The sequence below is a fragment of the Oryctolagus cuniculus genome, chromosome X, assembly GCF_964237555.1.
Source record: "Oryctolagus cuniculus chromosome X, mOryCun1.1, whole genome shotgun sequence".
In the NCBI taxonomy this organism is placed as follows: Eukaryota; Metazoa; Chordata; class Mammalia; order Lagomorpha; family Leporidae; genus Oryctolagus; species Oryctolagus cuniculus.
This window is the reverse complement of record NC_091453.1, coordinates 8,263,278-8,280,042: the sequence shown is the minus strand read 5'-3', so window position 1 is coordinate 8,280,042 and position 16,765 is coordinate 8,263,278. Positions and strand designations below refer to the sequence as shown.

At 39.9% G+C, this 16,765-nt stretch overlaps 1 protein-coding gene across 1 annotated transcript in view; it reads right to left on the bottom strand.

Annotated features, from left to right (window-relative positions):
- Positions 1-16,765, bottom strand: part of PHEX (phosphate regulating endopeptidase X-linked) — a 226,293-nt gene that overhangs the window by 15,329 nt on the left and 194,199 nt on the right. Inside the window, exons 17-18 of the mRNA XM_002719974.5 lie at positions 11,816-11,883; positions 8,761-8,891 (exon numbers count right to left, since the gene is read on the bottom strand). Of these exons, the coding sequence (XP_002720020.1) occupies positions 8,761-8,891; positions 11,816-11,883 (199 nt within the window). The remainder of the gene's footprint in view (positions 1-8,760; positions 8,892-11,815; positions 11,884-16,765) is intronic.

Genomic DNA, 16,765 nt, shown 5'->3' with positions numbered 1-16,765 from the left:
CCACGACCAATGCTGTTTATTCCTTGAATTTCCTGTGTCATCGTAAATATTACATAAGTTTGATTTCCCCATTTAGAAAGCAAATGGCAATAGTGGCATGGCATCATTTCTAGATTCTGCAATCAAATTCCATGATTCAATATTAGAGACCTCACAAAATTCAAAGCCATAAGTCACTGAGTAAAACTGAAGAGGATTACTAAGATCCTTGTAAAACTTTTCAGCAACCTTGTGAGAGTGCTACCATATTGCTTCCTGTTACAATTCTTCTCAAAAACAGATTCATACTTATTTTCATAAAGCTATGTCCCCCAAGTTGTTGGAAAATTCTAGACACTTTTCCCATGCTAGAATAATGAGTGAAGAATGAATTTCCTAAAACAAAATTTAGTTTAAATATATTCTATGCTTCTCATTATGCAGCCATCTCAGACATACGTGAGTGCTAATCTGGGCCCCAATTTTGACAGGTTTGGGCAAACATTAAAAGTAAGTATACGTGTACATAACCAAATTTTTTCTTGTTTGCACTTAGGTTAGGCTTATGGGAACACAGAGAAAGACACACACACACACACACTGAGGCCATACGTATACATAGAACCCCAAAGTCCTCAGTTTTGTTTTTTACTGGGGTGAGGGTACCTACTAGCATGTCACAAAGGATTAGGAATATGAAGAACTTTTTACTGAGCACTGCCTGTATAGAAGGCATCATGCCAGTGCTTCACATTATCTCACTGAATTCTTACAACAAACTAATAATTTCAGAAATATTTACTGCACAGAGGAAGATGCTGAAACTCAGAAACCTGAAGTAGCTTTTCCTAGCTCTTACAACCAATAATTGGTCAAACCAAGAGTTGAACACATGGATGACACTAGAACCCCTCTGCTATACTTTATTTGAATCAACATATGAAGGTACTTTTCTTTTTTTTTTTTTTTAATCTTTTATTTAATGAATATAAATTTCCAAAGTACGACTCATGTGTTACAATGGCTTCCCCCCCATACCGTCCCTCCCACCCACAACCCTCCCCTTTCCCACTCCCTCTCCCCTTCCATTCACATCAAGATTCATTTTCGATTATCTTAATATACAGAAGATCAGCTTAGTATACCTTAAGTATTTCAACAGTTTGCTCCCACACAGAAACATAAAGTGAAAAATAATAGATGATTTTTTTTAAATGATGATGAAATCAGATCAGACCTATTGTCATGTTTAATCCCAGTGAGAGTCAAGTTGGGAATTGATAATTTCTTTCTTTTTTTTTTTTTTTACAGAAGATCAGTTTAGTGTACATTAAGTAAAGATTTCAGTCGTTTGCACCCCCATAGAAACACAAAGTGAAATATACTGTTTGAGTACTCGTTATAGCATTAAGCCTCAGTGTACAGCACGTTAAGGACAGAGATCCTACATGAGGAGTAAGTGCACAGTGACTCCTGTTGTTGACTTTACCAATTGACACTCCTGTTTATGGCATCAGTAATCTCCCTATGCACCCGTTATGAGTTTCCAAGGCTATGGAAGCCCCTTGAGTTCTCCGACTCTTATCTTGTTTAGACACGGTCATAGTCAAAGTGGAGGTTCTCTCCTCCCTTCAGAGAAAGGCATCTCCCTCTTTGAAGACCTGTTCTTTCCACTGGGATCTCACTCACAGAGATCTTTTTGCCAGAGTGTCTTGGCTTTCCATGCCTGAAATACTCTCATGGGCTTTTCAGCCAGATCCGAGTGCCTTTAGGGCTGATTCTGAGGCCAGAGTGCTATTTAGGACATCCGCCATTCTATGAGTCTGCTGAGTATCTCACTTCCCATGTTGGATCACTCTCCCCTTTATTTATTCTATCGGTTGGTGTTAGCAGATACTAGACTTGTTTATGTGCTCCCTTTGACTCTTAGTCCTTTCATTATGATCAATTGTGAACTGAAATTGATCACTTGCAGTAGTGAGATGGCATTGGCACATGCCACCTTGATGGGATTGAATTGGAATCCCCTGGTATGTTTCCAACTCTACCAATTGGGGCAAGTCAGCCCGAGCATGCCCCAAATTATACATCTCTTCCCTCTCTTATTCCCACTCTTATGTTTAACAGGGATCACATTTCAGTTAATTTTCAACACTTAAGAATAACTGTGTGATAATTACAGAATTAAACCAGTCATATTAAGTAGAACAGACAAAAAAAAAATACTATGAGGGATAATGTATTAAGTTGTCCATTAGCAGTCAGGGCTATGCTGATCAAGTCACCATTTCTCATAGTGTCCATTTCACTTCAGGAGGTTTCCTTTTTGGTGTTCAGTCAGTTGTCACCGATCAGGGAGAACATATGGTATTTGTCCCTTTGGGACTGGCTTACTTCACTCAGCATGATGTGTTCCAGATTCCTCCATTTTGTTGCAAATGACTGGATTTCGTTGTTTCTTACTGCGGTATAGTACTCTAAAGAATACATATCCCATAATTTCTTTATCCAGTCTATGAAGGTACTTTTCTTAAAAAATCTTTTATTTATTTATTTGAGAGGTAGAGTTACAGACAGTGAGAGGGAGAGACAGAGAGAGGTCTTCCATCCGTTGGATCACTCCCCAGATGGCCACAATGGCTGGAGCTGCACCCACCTGAAGCCAGGAGCCAGGAGCTTCCTCCAGGTCTCCTGCGTAGGTGCAGGGGCCCAAGGACTTGGGCCATCTCCCACTGCTTTCCCAGGCCACAGCAGAGAGCTGGATTGGAAGAGGAGCAGCCAGGACTAGAACCAGCGCCCATATAGGATGCCAGCTCCACAGGCCGAGGATTAGCCTACTGCGCCATGGCAATGGCCCCACATATGAAGGTACTTAAAAGAGATTGTGGAGGGGTGAGCATTTGGCCTAGCAGTTAAGACACCCACATCCCATATCCAAGTGCCTGGGTTTGATTCCCAGCTTTCCATGGGTGCAGATCTCGGAAGGCAGAGGTAATGGCTCAAGCAACTGTGTCCCTGCCCTTCAGATGGCCGACCTAGACTGCTGGATTGTGTTTCCAGCTTCAGGCTTCAGCCCCAGCCAGCTCCAGCTATCAGAGGCATTTAAGGAATGAAACAATGGATGTCAGTACCCACACTAGCAGCTGTTCTCTCTCACGTGCATTTTTAAAAACATTTAAAAGCTTGTGAGAAAACAAAATTAAAAGATAAGTTTATTTGGGTGAAAAAATGTTTGAAATCTATGTATAGTTTTTTAATAATATGTATTTCCATGAACTTTTTGAAGACCCCTCACATACTCTAGAAGAATAATTTTCAATGTAACAACCCCTTAAATGAATATTGATTCACAGAAGCACCCATTTTAGGTTTGCTCATGTCACAGTTGTAGATATTTAAATACTATGTGGGCAGAAAATAGCTTTGTGGTGTACTGCTAAGGAGCTAGAGGTACCATTCAAGGATAGTCACTCTGGTTTCTCCACTTGGATGAGCAATGGTTCAGGAACCAGAAGACTACAAAACAAACTGAAAACAGATCTTTGTAAAAATTGAGAGTTGGAATAGGAGAGAGGAGGAAGAAGGGTGGAAGTGTGGGCAGAAGGGAGGGTAAGATAGGAAGAATCACTATATTCCTAAATCTGCATATATGAAATGCATGAAATTTGCATACCCTAAAGAAAATAAAAAAGAAAAACCAAGACAGTGCTTATTACCATTGTTTTTTACCTAAGTTCATGCAGAATGATGAAACAAACCCTTTGCATAACAGACTTGAGGCACAGCAAGGATTAGAGTGTTGTCCAAGCCTTAGTAAGATACCAGGACAGAGTTCAAATCTGGTTAAGTGATCAAGAGAATTTGAAGAAAGCACCTAAGGCATGCTGAGCTGCCCTCTGGGGTGCCCACCTTGCTTCTCTTAGGCATTGTGCCCTTGACTAGATTAACTGGAATGATAAACTGCATGCATGTGTGTTTTAAAGAAAGGTCTTCCTGCAGAACCATAACCTATCATCAACTCTTCCTTATTGTATCTTATTGTCAAATACAATAAGTGAAAATTATGTCATCCAATTATGAAAGCAGGAAATGCTATGGAAAAGTACAAGAAAACAATGAATAAAGGGGGAAATGTATGAAAACTAACTGATCAAAGCAAAATAAATTAAAATGAAAAATAAGTAAAACAATATGCAGTCAAGTAAAAATATAAGCATATGAATGCTTACTTGAAAATATAAAACAAGAATCAAGCTGACTAAAAAATGCAGTAAGTTCTTAGATAAGAAAATTATATTTTAAAAATGCCAATTCCATATATTTCATGCGATTTAAATTAAGCTCTCAGCAGGATTTTCTTTGAGGGGAGATAGAATAAGTAAAATGATCTTGCAGAACATACTGAACTATAAATGCCTGAGAATTGATAAATACATAAAAGAAGAACAGTGGGAAAGAACATGTATTACAGATATCACAGTAATCCATAAAACCACAGTAATCAGGTACTGGCATAGAAATCAACAAGTCAGTCACCAGAATATAGTATATAATCCATAAATTTATCTAGGTGTATACAAGATCATAATTTTCGACAAAAATTTGAGAAAAAAATATCTTCTAATAATTGATGCTAAATCAAACGACTATTTTTAGATGAAAATAAAACTGTACTCTTATATTAAACCCCACAGGAAAAAATCCCACATGTATAAGATTTAAATATAAAATAAAAACAAAATAAAAATCTCCCATGAAAACCTAGGGGACTCCATTTATGATATATGTGTTGGGAACACTTTCATAACCAAGAACAGAAAAGTAGAAACTATTTTTTTTAAGTATTTGAGACTCTGGCACATTTGCTTCAGAGTAGGGAATTGGGAGATTTAGTGTTTTTTTTTTTTTTTAACTAATTTTGATTTGTTTGAATTTTTTTTATTTATTTATTTGAAAGTCAGAGTTACACAGAGAGAAGAGAGGCAGAGAGAGAGAGAGAGAGAAAGGTCTTCCATCTGCTGGTTCACTCCCCAATTGGCCACAACAGCCGGAGCTGTGCTGATCGGAAGCCAGGAGCCAGGAGCTTCCTCTGGGTCTCCCATGCAGGTGCAGGGGCCCAAGGACTTGGGCCATCTTCTACTGCTTTCCCAGGCCATAGCAGAGAGCTGGATTGGAAGAGGAGCAGCTGGGACTAGAACTGGCGCCCATATGGGATGCGCTTCAGGCCAGGGCATTAACTCGCTGAGCCACAGCACCGGCCCCAAGCAGAAACTATTTTCAAGAGAGGTACATATTGGGGATGGCGTTGCGGCTCAGCGGGTAAAGCCATCACCTGCAGTGCAGGCATCCCATGTCGGTGCCAGTTCGAGTCCTGGCTGCTTAACTTCCATTCCAGCTCCCTGATAATGTGCCTGGGAAAGCAACAGAGAATGGCTCAAGTGCTTGGGCCCCTGCACCCACATGGGAGACCAGGAGAAGCTCCTGGCTCCTGGCTTCAGATCAGCCCAGCTCTGGGCATTGTGGTCATTTGAAGAGCGAACCAGCAGATGGAAGATCTCTGTCTCTCCCTCTCTCCCTCTCTCTCTGCAGCCCTGCCTTTCAAATTAATAAATAAATCTTTAAAAAAGGAGAAAGAGAAGTAGGTATCTTGGACTACATAAAAATATTTAAATCTCATACATCAAAAGATAACATAATAATCTAATGGATAAGAAATATATTTTGGGAAAATATGTATAATATGAATGATAGACAAAATGTTAATATGTAAAATATTTTAAATGGTTCTCATAAATTGACCAAAAATTAAGAATCAATGGATAAATGCTCTTTCATATATCACTGGTGGAAATACAAAATGTTATAACATCTTGATGAGAGGAGGAATCTGTCCTATAGGGAAAAAAATGAATATTCACATAATAAAGATATTATGGCAGCACTTGTGATTGGAAAGTGTGATATTTTGCCAAAAGGTTAGTTGATAAGTTATAGTACATTAACACTAGAGACTCTTAGGCAGCCACTGAAAATAATGAACTAATGTTGTGTGTGTCTATACATGTACATGGGAAAATGTGTATCAGGGTATTAAGATCAAATACAGTTTGGGAAAGAGATGGGGGTAAAGCCAATAAAAGTAAAGGAACAAAATTTCACATACACAAAAAGTGTATACGATATGTCACTTGTGCCTTTATCGAATATTTATGTGTACATAGAAAATACACATTTTTAAAGTACATTTGTTTTATTCAAACTACTCTGAGAACACCTAACCAATTCTCAGATTCACTAGCTCAAATCAATGAAGTTTAATTTCAATGAATTAAACCTAGGAAGGAACATGTAAGAAAATTGTTTTAATGTTATAGGGTACAAGAGATTTATAATAATGTTATTGCTTATCTGTGCTACAGGTTTTTCTACATTAATCTGCATCTAGGAAAAATAAATCAATGTTATGTTGAAGCCTGTGGTTCTCAAACTTCAGCTAATATTGGAATCACCAAGCATTTGTGAAAAGCCAGGCAGACTACCGGGCCTATCTCCAGAGATCTCGATTCAGCTGGTCTGGGGCACGATTCAAGAATTTACACCAGAAGTACTGAAAGAAAGAAAATGGACCCCTATCTTGCCCGTTATACAAGAATCAACCTAAGTTATATTTAAAAATTTAAACATAAGGCCTGACGTGGTAAACGCTACTCCAAGAAAATATATAGAGAAAGCTCTCCAACACTGGTCTTGGGTAGTGTTTTCTTGGATTTGATTTCCCAAGCACAAGCAAGGAAAGCAAAACTAGACATATGGGATTAAATCAAATTAAGAAGCTGATTAACAACAAAGCAGACAATCAACAGAGTAAAGAGACAACCTATTGAATGGAAGAGTTTATCTACAAATCATTCATCAAAGGATTGCTTTCCAGAATTTACAATGAATCGAAAAAAGTCAACAGAAAAATAATCACCCAGTTGTACTATTTTTTAACATTTATTTATTTATTTTGAAAGGCAGGGTTAGAGACAGAGATGAGAGAGAGACAGACAGACAGACAAAAGGAAGGAGGGAGGGAGGGGGAGAGGGAGAGGGAGAGAGAGATTGATTCTATCTGCTGGTTCACTTGCCAGATGGACACAATGGCTGGCACTGGGCCAGGCCAAAGCATGAAGCCAAGAGCTTATTACAGGTCTCCCACATGGGTGCAGGGGCCCAAACACTTGGGTCATCTTCTGCTGCTTTTTCCAGGCCATCAGCAGGGAGCCAGGATGGAAATGGAGCAGGTAGTACATGAACCAGTACCCATATGGGAGGCCAGTGTCACAGGTGGCACCTTTATCTGCTATTCCACAAAGCCAGCAAAATGAGCAAATGATCTGAGTAAATATTTCTCAAAAGAAGAAACATAGTCGATGAATACATACAAAAAATTTTCAATACCTGTAGCCATCAGGGAAATGCAAATCAAAACCACAATGAGTTATCACCTCACCCCAGTTAGAATGGCTATTAATAAAAACAAACAATTAGGGGCCAGCATTGTGGCACAGCAGGTTAAGCTGCTGCTTGTGACACTGGCATCCCATATGGACACGGCTCCGTGTCCCAGCTGCTCCACTTCTGATCTAGTACCCTGCTAATGGCCTGGGAAAAGCAGTGGAAGATGGTCCAAGTGCTTGGATCCCTGCTATCCATGCGGGAGACCTGGAAGAAGCTCCCAGCTCGTGGTTTTGGCCTGGCCCAGCCCCAGCCATTAGTGGCCATTTAGGGAGTAAACCAGCAGGTGGAAGATCTCTCCCTCCTTGTCTCTCCCTCTCTCTGGAACTCTGACTTTCAAATATGTAAATAGATCTTTAAAAAAAAAGAAACAATCAACAAATGCTGGTGAGGATACAGACAAAAGGGAACATACTGATGGGAATGTAAATTAGTACAGCCATCACAGAGAACAGTACACAGGTTTCTCAAAGAAAAAAAAAAAAACGAAAAATAAATCTACCATATGACCCAATATCAGGGTATATCTCTGAAGGAAATGATATCAGCATGTGAAAGAGATCTTCACTTCCAGTTCATTGTAGCACTATTCACAATAGCCAAGATTTGGAATAAACCTAGATGTCCATCAATGGTTGAATAGATAAAGAAAATGTGGCATGTGTACACAATGGAATATTCTTCAGCCACAAAAAGAATTAAATCTCATTATTTGCATCAAAATGGATGAAACCGAAGGACATTATGTTAAGTGAAATAAGCCAGACACAGAAAGACAAACATTGCATTTTCTGTCTCATATCTGGATGATAAAATGAAGTCTATCTGAATGCAGAATAGTGATTGCCAGAGTCTTGGAAGGCTGGGAAAGGGGCACAGAACACAGTTAGATAGTAGGACTGATTCCTAATGTGCCACAGCACAATATGGTGAGGATAGCTCACAATAACACAGTCTATGTTTCATGAAGACCTAGAAAAGCAGAGCTCGAAGTCTCCAACCATAAAGAAATAAGGAAATGAAAATGCTAATAACTTCGATTTGATCAGTACATGCCATATACGTGGGTTGAACTATCACACTGTACTGCATCAAGATGTACAATTATTATATATTGAGAAAACAGAGATAAATTATAATTTACATTTCCAACAACTTCCCAGGGAAGATCGATGCTGTTGATCTCAGAGGCACACTTTGGAAACCAATGGTTTAAAGCAAACAAATGCCCAAATGAGGAAAAATTACCCACAAGATGCTCCCTCGCCCAGTTGTACTCACATTTAAGCCAGCATCCTTCCAATAATAATTGCTATACTGGTTAATCATGCACTTCGTTTTTTCTTTAAACTTTTCTTCTGAGTCCATAGACCACCAAGGATCTAGGTTTCCATTTTTATCATATTTTCTACCTAGCAAAAAACAAAGTTAAAAGGCATTTCTGTTATTTAGAAACTAAAGTCTTTATCTTTCCTTCCCCTCACCTTGACAAGCCTTCAAAAAGCAGTCACAACAGCAGGAAACCTCTCTTCCTGAAGCCAACTCCTACATTCTCTCCAACATCACAGGTTAATTGTTAAAAGGGGGGAAAGGAGAAAGAGGGTTGAGGCAGTTCTTTCCTTCTAAGGAACAAAGGGCATTTTAAAAATGAAATTATGCAGTAAACTTATCCAATCTTAGGTATTCACCTGACCTGACCCCAAGTGTTCTCTGGATTGTGAAATGAAATGGCTTCATTCAGAAAATCCATGGAGGTTGTCAGAGAACTACTACCAGTGAAATTCCAAATGATCCAAAGGAATGGCCCTGGTGAGTCATCCACACGCTGCCACCACACATCCTGACTCAGCCCAATAGGAACCTGTTTCTTCCAAGTTGCCAGGAGTCGAGGGACACATAAAACTTCTGTTATGAATCATTCTACAGCCCTCAGTGTGGATGGAGACCCATCTGTCCTGCTTAGATAAGGAAGATTGCTCAAAAAGAGAACTTGCAACAAGAATGGAAATCTCCAAAACGTAATGAAAAAAACATTTAGTTACACATTCTTGCCACATGCTTACTCTTCGCTTTTTCTATACCCTTTAAAAAACAAAAATTTGGGTTCATCTAGACGATCTTCTGTGTTCAAAGTTACTACTGGAATCAGAAACACAGTTTAAATTTAATGATGCAGAGAACTCTTCATTGAGCCTTTAAGAAAATCTTCTGTGGCTGGTGCTGTGGCGTAGCAGGTTAAAGCCCTAGGCTGCAGTGTCAGCATCCCATGTGGACACTGGTTCGAGTCCTGGCTGTTCCACTTCTGATCCAGCTCTCTGCTATGTCCTGGGAAAGCAGTAGAAGATGGCCCAAGTCCTTGGAGCCCTGCACCCACATGGGAGACCTGGAAAAAGCTCCTGGCTTCACATTAGTGCAGCTCTGGCCTTTGCGGCCAATTGGAGAGTGAACCAACGATGGAAGATGGATCTCTCTCTCTCTCTCTCTCTCTCCCTCTCTCTCTCTCTCCTTCTCTGTAACTCTGCCTTTCAAATGAATGAATAAAATTTAAAAAAAAAGAAAAGAAAATCTCCTAAGCAATGGCATTAACTGAAACAACCCAAAGCTCTGTAAGGCTGCAGGATACCAACACAACCCCCTGGGATAATACAGTCTCACTGTCTTCTACCCAGTAAGCAATCATTACGTGGTCACTGGGCATGTACTTATATGTGCAACACAGTGTTCTAAATACTGGTTACAGAGTGAAATTACCATCATTACATCCCGTCCTTTGAGAGGGATTCCGGAAGTCTTCTAAAAGGTTCTGGGAGAAAACTGTACCTAAATTTCCTAGGAAGAAAATGCCAGAGCCAAAAGACCACCACCAGCTTTTGTTGCTTAGTTAAGACCCTCCCCTTCAGAAACGCCAAACTTCCAAAGGCAGCAAGTCGAGCTCTAGGGAGTCAGATGACTACAAGGCAGACACATTTCAAGAGGGAGGGGGAGGCCAGAGACAAAAACACCTAAGTGATTCAAGAAGGGCTGATGGGAGTTCAGGAAGAACCATCTAGAGGGAGACAAACTAGAAGGGCCTCTGGCCACGGAGTAGGCAACCAGGAAAACATGTCAGAGACACTGCAGGCAAGGAAGAAAGTGGTCACTTTCTCTTTTTTTAAGATTTTATTTATTTATTTGAGAGGTAGAGTTACAGACAGAGAGGGAGAGACAGAGAGAGGTCTTCCATCTGATGGTTCACTCCCCAAATGGCCACAATGGCCGTAGCTACACCAATCCCAAGCCAGGAACCAGGAGCCAGGAGCTTCTTCTGGGTCTCCCACATGAGTGCAGGGACCCAAGGACTTGGACCATCTTCTACTGCTTTCCCAGGCCATAGCAGAGAGCTGGATGGGAAGAGGAGCAGCCAGGACTGGAACCGGTGCCCATATGGGATGCCGGCGTCGAAGGCAAAGGATTAACCTACTGTGCCACGGCGCCAGCCTCTGAAAGTGGTCATTTTATATATAGTGTTGCCTTCGGCCACCTGAGTTGCTGAATCTGCCTGCAAACCATTGTGTTTGGACGAGATAGTAATTTGCTGCTAATTCATAAGTTTCTGAGATCTCTAGTGGCTTTCCAATAGTGCTCCACAGTTAAGGGAGAAAAGTGCTGATTAAAAATGAGGAGTAAATAGAACTTTTAATAATTTTTTTCAAATTAAACATTTTAAAACAATGAACACTCTCAAAGGTAATCATTCCTTTAGTTCAGTTCATTATCTACTCTCTTGCTTATATGTCATCAGGATACACTGTGCATTCTACATTCTGCACTATTAGGAAAGTATAGCCTTTAAAAATATTTTGAATATATGCCAATATAAAGGAAAATGGAGATTAAGCATTGCATAATCCTTGCAATCCTGTAAAGGAACCATTCAGCCAGGCTCCAGCAGCCTGACTTGGCAGCTCAGTGCCTACAATCATCACTGGGGCTGAGTTCACACCTCTGGGGAGAACATCTCAGGCTGGTGAATAAAGCAATGACAAAGTGGGGGAAGCTGGAAAGTCATCCCTGCTCCTACTGTGGCGGCTACAGCAATCCTGATCTAAATGCAAAGGTAATTTCAGCAAAATTACACGATCTTTTGTTTTTTCATTCTACCCCATTACCAATGGGAACAACTGTTTATTGGTTGCAAGCTATCACAGGAAGATACTGGGAAGTTTTCAATCAGCAATCATATTGCCTTTTATAATCTTCACTCCATGATGATGCCACTATAAAAAGTTAACAATTAACATCCATATAGTCCACATTGTTATAAAAGCAGCAGCATATAAAATGAACTAATACTTACCATTATTATCAAATCCATGTGTAAATTCATGTCCAACAATTACTCCTATAGCACCATAACTCAGAGATCTATGGGATGAGCACATAATTTGGAGAAAATTACAAGCATGACTCTCAGAGCATAATCTCTTATTTTTTCAGTGAAAAGCCAAGCTAATTTGTTTTCTACTGACCATAATAACAATGTCATAACTATGCTCATAAAACTATAAAAAACTAATCTAAACATACCCTTCTAATTGATATGCACAAAGCAAACATAAATTCTAACACCGTCATTACAACCATGTAAGGGACTTAATGTCCTACTCTGTGAAACTAGAGCTATGAAAGAAATGATTTCCAAAGTCCCTTCCAATCCTCACATTCCCGATTCTATATCTGCTCTAGCTATATTTTATATTATGAACACCTAACATAAGGCTTGAAAAGATCATCAGTAAATATACCATTGATTTTTCTATCTGAAAACTTGGTGCGAAGTCACCAAAATCTCGGAAGTTAAATTGTTTTCGAAATGTAGTCATAAAAACAGAATAGAGCAGAGATTGAAAGGAATCACTCTGTTTTCAAAGGTAGTCACGTTCCTCTGTTTCTGTGGCAAAGAAGCTGACAACTGAATAGCAAGACTGTGAGGGCTTAATCAGATTTGGAAAGGGTGTTATGTTATTTCTCTTCACCTCTGGAAAGGATGTGAGAGATTATCTAGAGAGGAGCCCACCAACAATTCCACCCATCCCTGATTGCACATGCTCCCTCCTCCCAGCACGAGGCAATCTGTGGTCCTGCTCTTGAATCTGGACTGGCCTTGAAAATGGCTGTGAAGTGGCTGAGTGTGACTTCTGGGGCTAGACCATAAGAAACTGGATAGCTTCCATGTTCTACCCTTTTAGAAGTCTGCTGTAATGGAAGCTTGACTACCCAGCTAGAAGCAAAGAGGCCAAGTGAAGCTAGTGAGAGACCCCAAAAGTTGAGAAACTCTGGAGGAAGACAGAGGTCCTGCCAGACTTTGTTCATGGGAGCCAGCCCAATGAGTGAATTCATCTTAGATGCTCTAGCCCTAGTAAGACTGCTCTCGCCAACCCCAAACAGAGCCAAGAAAGCATACATCAGCTCCATCCTGCCCAAGTGGCAGAATCAGGAGAGAATAAATGGTTGTTTGGTGGTACTTTGTCATGTAGCAAAATACAACTGAAACAAAGCCTATTGATAATATATGGGAGCTGGCACTGTGGTGCAGCCTGTAAAGCTGCTGCCTGCAATGCCAACATCCCATATGGGCACTGGTTTGAGTCCCGGCTGCTCCGCTTCTGATCCAGCTCTCAGCTATGGCCTGCAAAAGCAGTAGAAGATGGCCCAAGTCCTTGGGTCCCTGCACCTGCGTGGGAGACCTGGAGGAAGCTCCTGGCTCCTGGCTTTGGATCAGCCCAGCTCCTGCCGTTGCGACCATTTGGGGAGTGAACCAGTGGATGGAAGACCTCTCTCTCTCTCTCTCTGCCTCTGACTCTCTAATTCTGCCTTTCAAGTAAATAAATATTTAAAATATATATATATATATATATATATATATATATGTATACACACACACACACACGAAAAAATCAATTGTGGGGCTTCCATTTGTATACATCTTGGATTTTCCCTCTCAACTCTAAAGAGCGTGAAGGCCTAACTCCTAACTACTTGTTCACTTCAGAATTCTCTATACGTAGTACACAGGTACTAACTGATTAACTATCTTCACCATTCAATGCAAGGGACAAATTTATATGTAACTCATTTTAGTTATTTAACATGTGGATGAAGATTACAGACAACCTAGAATCATTCTGAGGATTCTTCATGAGATTTGCAATTATTCCAAAAATACTTCCCACTTAGTTCTTGACATGCAATATCAAAGTTATCCAGTAAATGGCTAGGACCCAGAACTGGAAGGAACGGAAATTTTTGAAACAACATATTATTACAGGACATAATGATCCTTAACATGCTAATTGTTTGTCTCAACTATACCCAAGGAAGTGCTGTAAGATTTAATTTTTCCCCTTGGTGGCAATTCTTTCCTTTGTTATTTCTTTGCTGCAAGGTAATTTGCATTTGAAAAAATGCTTCCTACTGTTCTTCCATCATGGCAAACCTTCATTAAAGAAGTAAAATTATGCATTTCAATCATAGAGTTATCATAGCAGTGTGGGACAAACTTGTAATTTTACATAGTGCTAATTTTTGCAGCAGTAGCTATCATTGTGCAGCCTGCAACACTTAGTTTTTCCAAGTTTCTCAGTCCTAAGAATAAGTACTCAGGCCCATACAACCTTCAGTCAATGCTGTTGACTGGCTGAGTTTAAGGATAAACAATGGGAGTTTATACAAACCACTCTGCAATAAATGTCCCTTAAGAGGAACTGCTCCAACAAGCTTCCTATTTGCAATGGGTAATAGAGAATTCAGAAAATGATTGAATCATTGTAAATTTCAATTCTTGGTTTCAGAATCATAATCTTTTGGATGAGAGACAAAGAAAAAGTAATTTTATATGACTATGTCTAAGATTGATAATGTTTCATAATATTAAATTCACAGCCTCCATTTTATCAACGGACTTTTATTTAAATTAGCATGCCATTTAAAAAATAAATTTGTGTGACTTTTAAAACTTGACGGGCTTTTCAGAAACTGTAAGGCTTCCTACACTGAAGATCTAACCTTCTAAAAATCAAATGTGGAAGGTGATAATTGTACAACCTATTCAGTTTCTCTTTTGTTCTTACTACCAGAAAGGTTTCATATATGTGCAGAGGATTCACTATCAGCAATTAAACAACTATACTGCCATCTGAGCTCACTATAATCTCACTCTGTTACCATATATGGACTACTCTATTCTTAAATAATAAGCCCTTCAGAATCTAGGAGTTGGGATTGGCTTTAAGGTCATCTAGTTTAGGTCCCTACTAGTGGCCTGAGCCCCACCTATTAAAAAAAACCCACTCACATGGCCATAAGACTTCTGCTTGGGTATTTCTAATACCCAAGAGTTTATCCCTTTCTGAGGTAACCCGTTCTCTCTTACAGCACTGTCTAACATTGATCTGAAATTTCTTTCCTGGGTCTTCCACCTATTGGCTGAGTGTTGTCTCTAGTTGAACATCTTCCAACCCTGGAATACAGTAAATCATCGTGCCACCTCAACCTTCCTTCAAAAGTAAATGGCAGTCATGAGGTTCCTTCTCAAGTGTTCCCAAGTTCTTCCAATTCTTGCTCTTCACTTGTGAACACTAGACCGGAATTTCCCCAAAGAGAAACTGCGAATTCAAGAATCTGGGTTGCACATATTTAAGCAGGTTTCTTTCTTACAGAACTTCTTGGGAACTTGTAGGCTGATGAGTATTGGCATGCTCTAAAACAGAAAAGGCAAGGAAGATTTACCTCTGTTACTATTTCAGGGAACGTGCATTTGGAGAAAGGTTGCCTTTGCCTGTTTACAATCCTGATTCTCTCCTTTGCAAACAATTCAGGTTATTCATGTCCCCATAATTAGACCTGACACTCAGGTGAGGGCTGAGCTGACCAGCGTTGAGCAGCAGGAGTCCCTTGGTTCTGAAGGCTATTCGTTGATTAACACAGAAGAGATGAATGTGTGGGAAGCGATCTCAATGGAATATGATTCTCATGTCTCTAAGATCGCCATATTTTCAATGTCAAGTACCCAAATGATACTTAACAGCTAATTCATTGAGTGGATATCTTAATAGAGGTTGGATGTCTTTAGTGAGGGCACATAACTCTGAAGAAAACGCAATCTCTCTCCCATTCAAGTATATCAACTATGGCTCAGCCTATAGAAATCACGGCATTAACAATTCCTAATTTTTTACAATTTTGCCTTTTATGACAGAAAACTGTGATCATGGACTTAAATAAATACATCACTTAATCACTTCAAAATCTAACCAGACTATTTCCAAGTCTCCAGCTACAAAACTACATTAAGTTCAGTTAAATTGCTAATGATAAGCCAAATCTAAGAATTCTTTGTCTTCTTTTAGTCTGAAGGGAGCTTAGAGAATATCTGGCTTAATCTTTTGTTTTTCGAGGTTTATTTATTTTAAAGGCAGAGTTACAATGAGACACACACACACACACACACACACACACACAGATATTGAGGTTCCATCTGCTGGTTCACTCCCCAGATGGCTACAACTGCCAGGGCTGAGCCAGGCTGAAGCCAGGAGCTTTGTCCGGGCCTTCCATGTGGATATCAGGGCACTAAACACTTGGGCTGATTTTCCCAGGCCAGTAGCAAGGAGCTGGATTTGAAGTGCAGCAGCCAGGACTCAAACTGGTGCCCAAATGGGATGCCAAAATTGCAGCAGGTGGCTTAACTCACCGCACCACCACACTGGCCAAAACCCTTTAATTTAATGGAAGTATATATAAATTTAATCTTAAATATAGGGAAAATCAATTCCAAGTATCTGAACACCAAGGGAAACTATGCACCGGAAGCCCGGCATAGTATTAATGGATTTGGTTGACTACAAACCTAGAATTTTCACTTAATTCTAATAACGGTGCTTCACTGCAATAGTGTTTGTTGATACCTGCCCATGTGCTTTCTTCAACATGCCGCTTTCAATCACACCAATCTGACAGTTTCCAAATGTAAGCAACTACAACTACTTGCAAATGACATTTCTCCAGCTACCAGACCCCTCTTGGCCAAGGCTGGCCACTACCATGCTGCTAATACCCTTAGTAGCAGTCCTCAATCATTGATGGAGTAGATTTGAAGGATAAATACCCCAGCTCCCTTGACCGTGAAGCGGAATCACTCTGAAGCATGTTTTATAGTTCTCCAGCAAGACTGAGTCCCAGCTGCACATGACGATAGCTAATTTTGTAACAGTTTGTGGTAGGCAGAATAATGGCATCCAAAAGATGT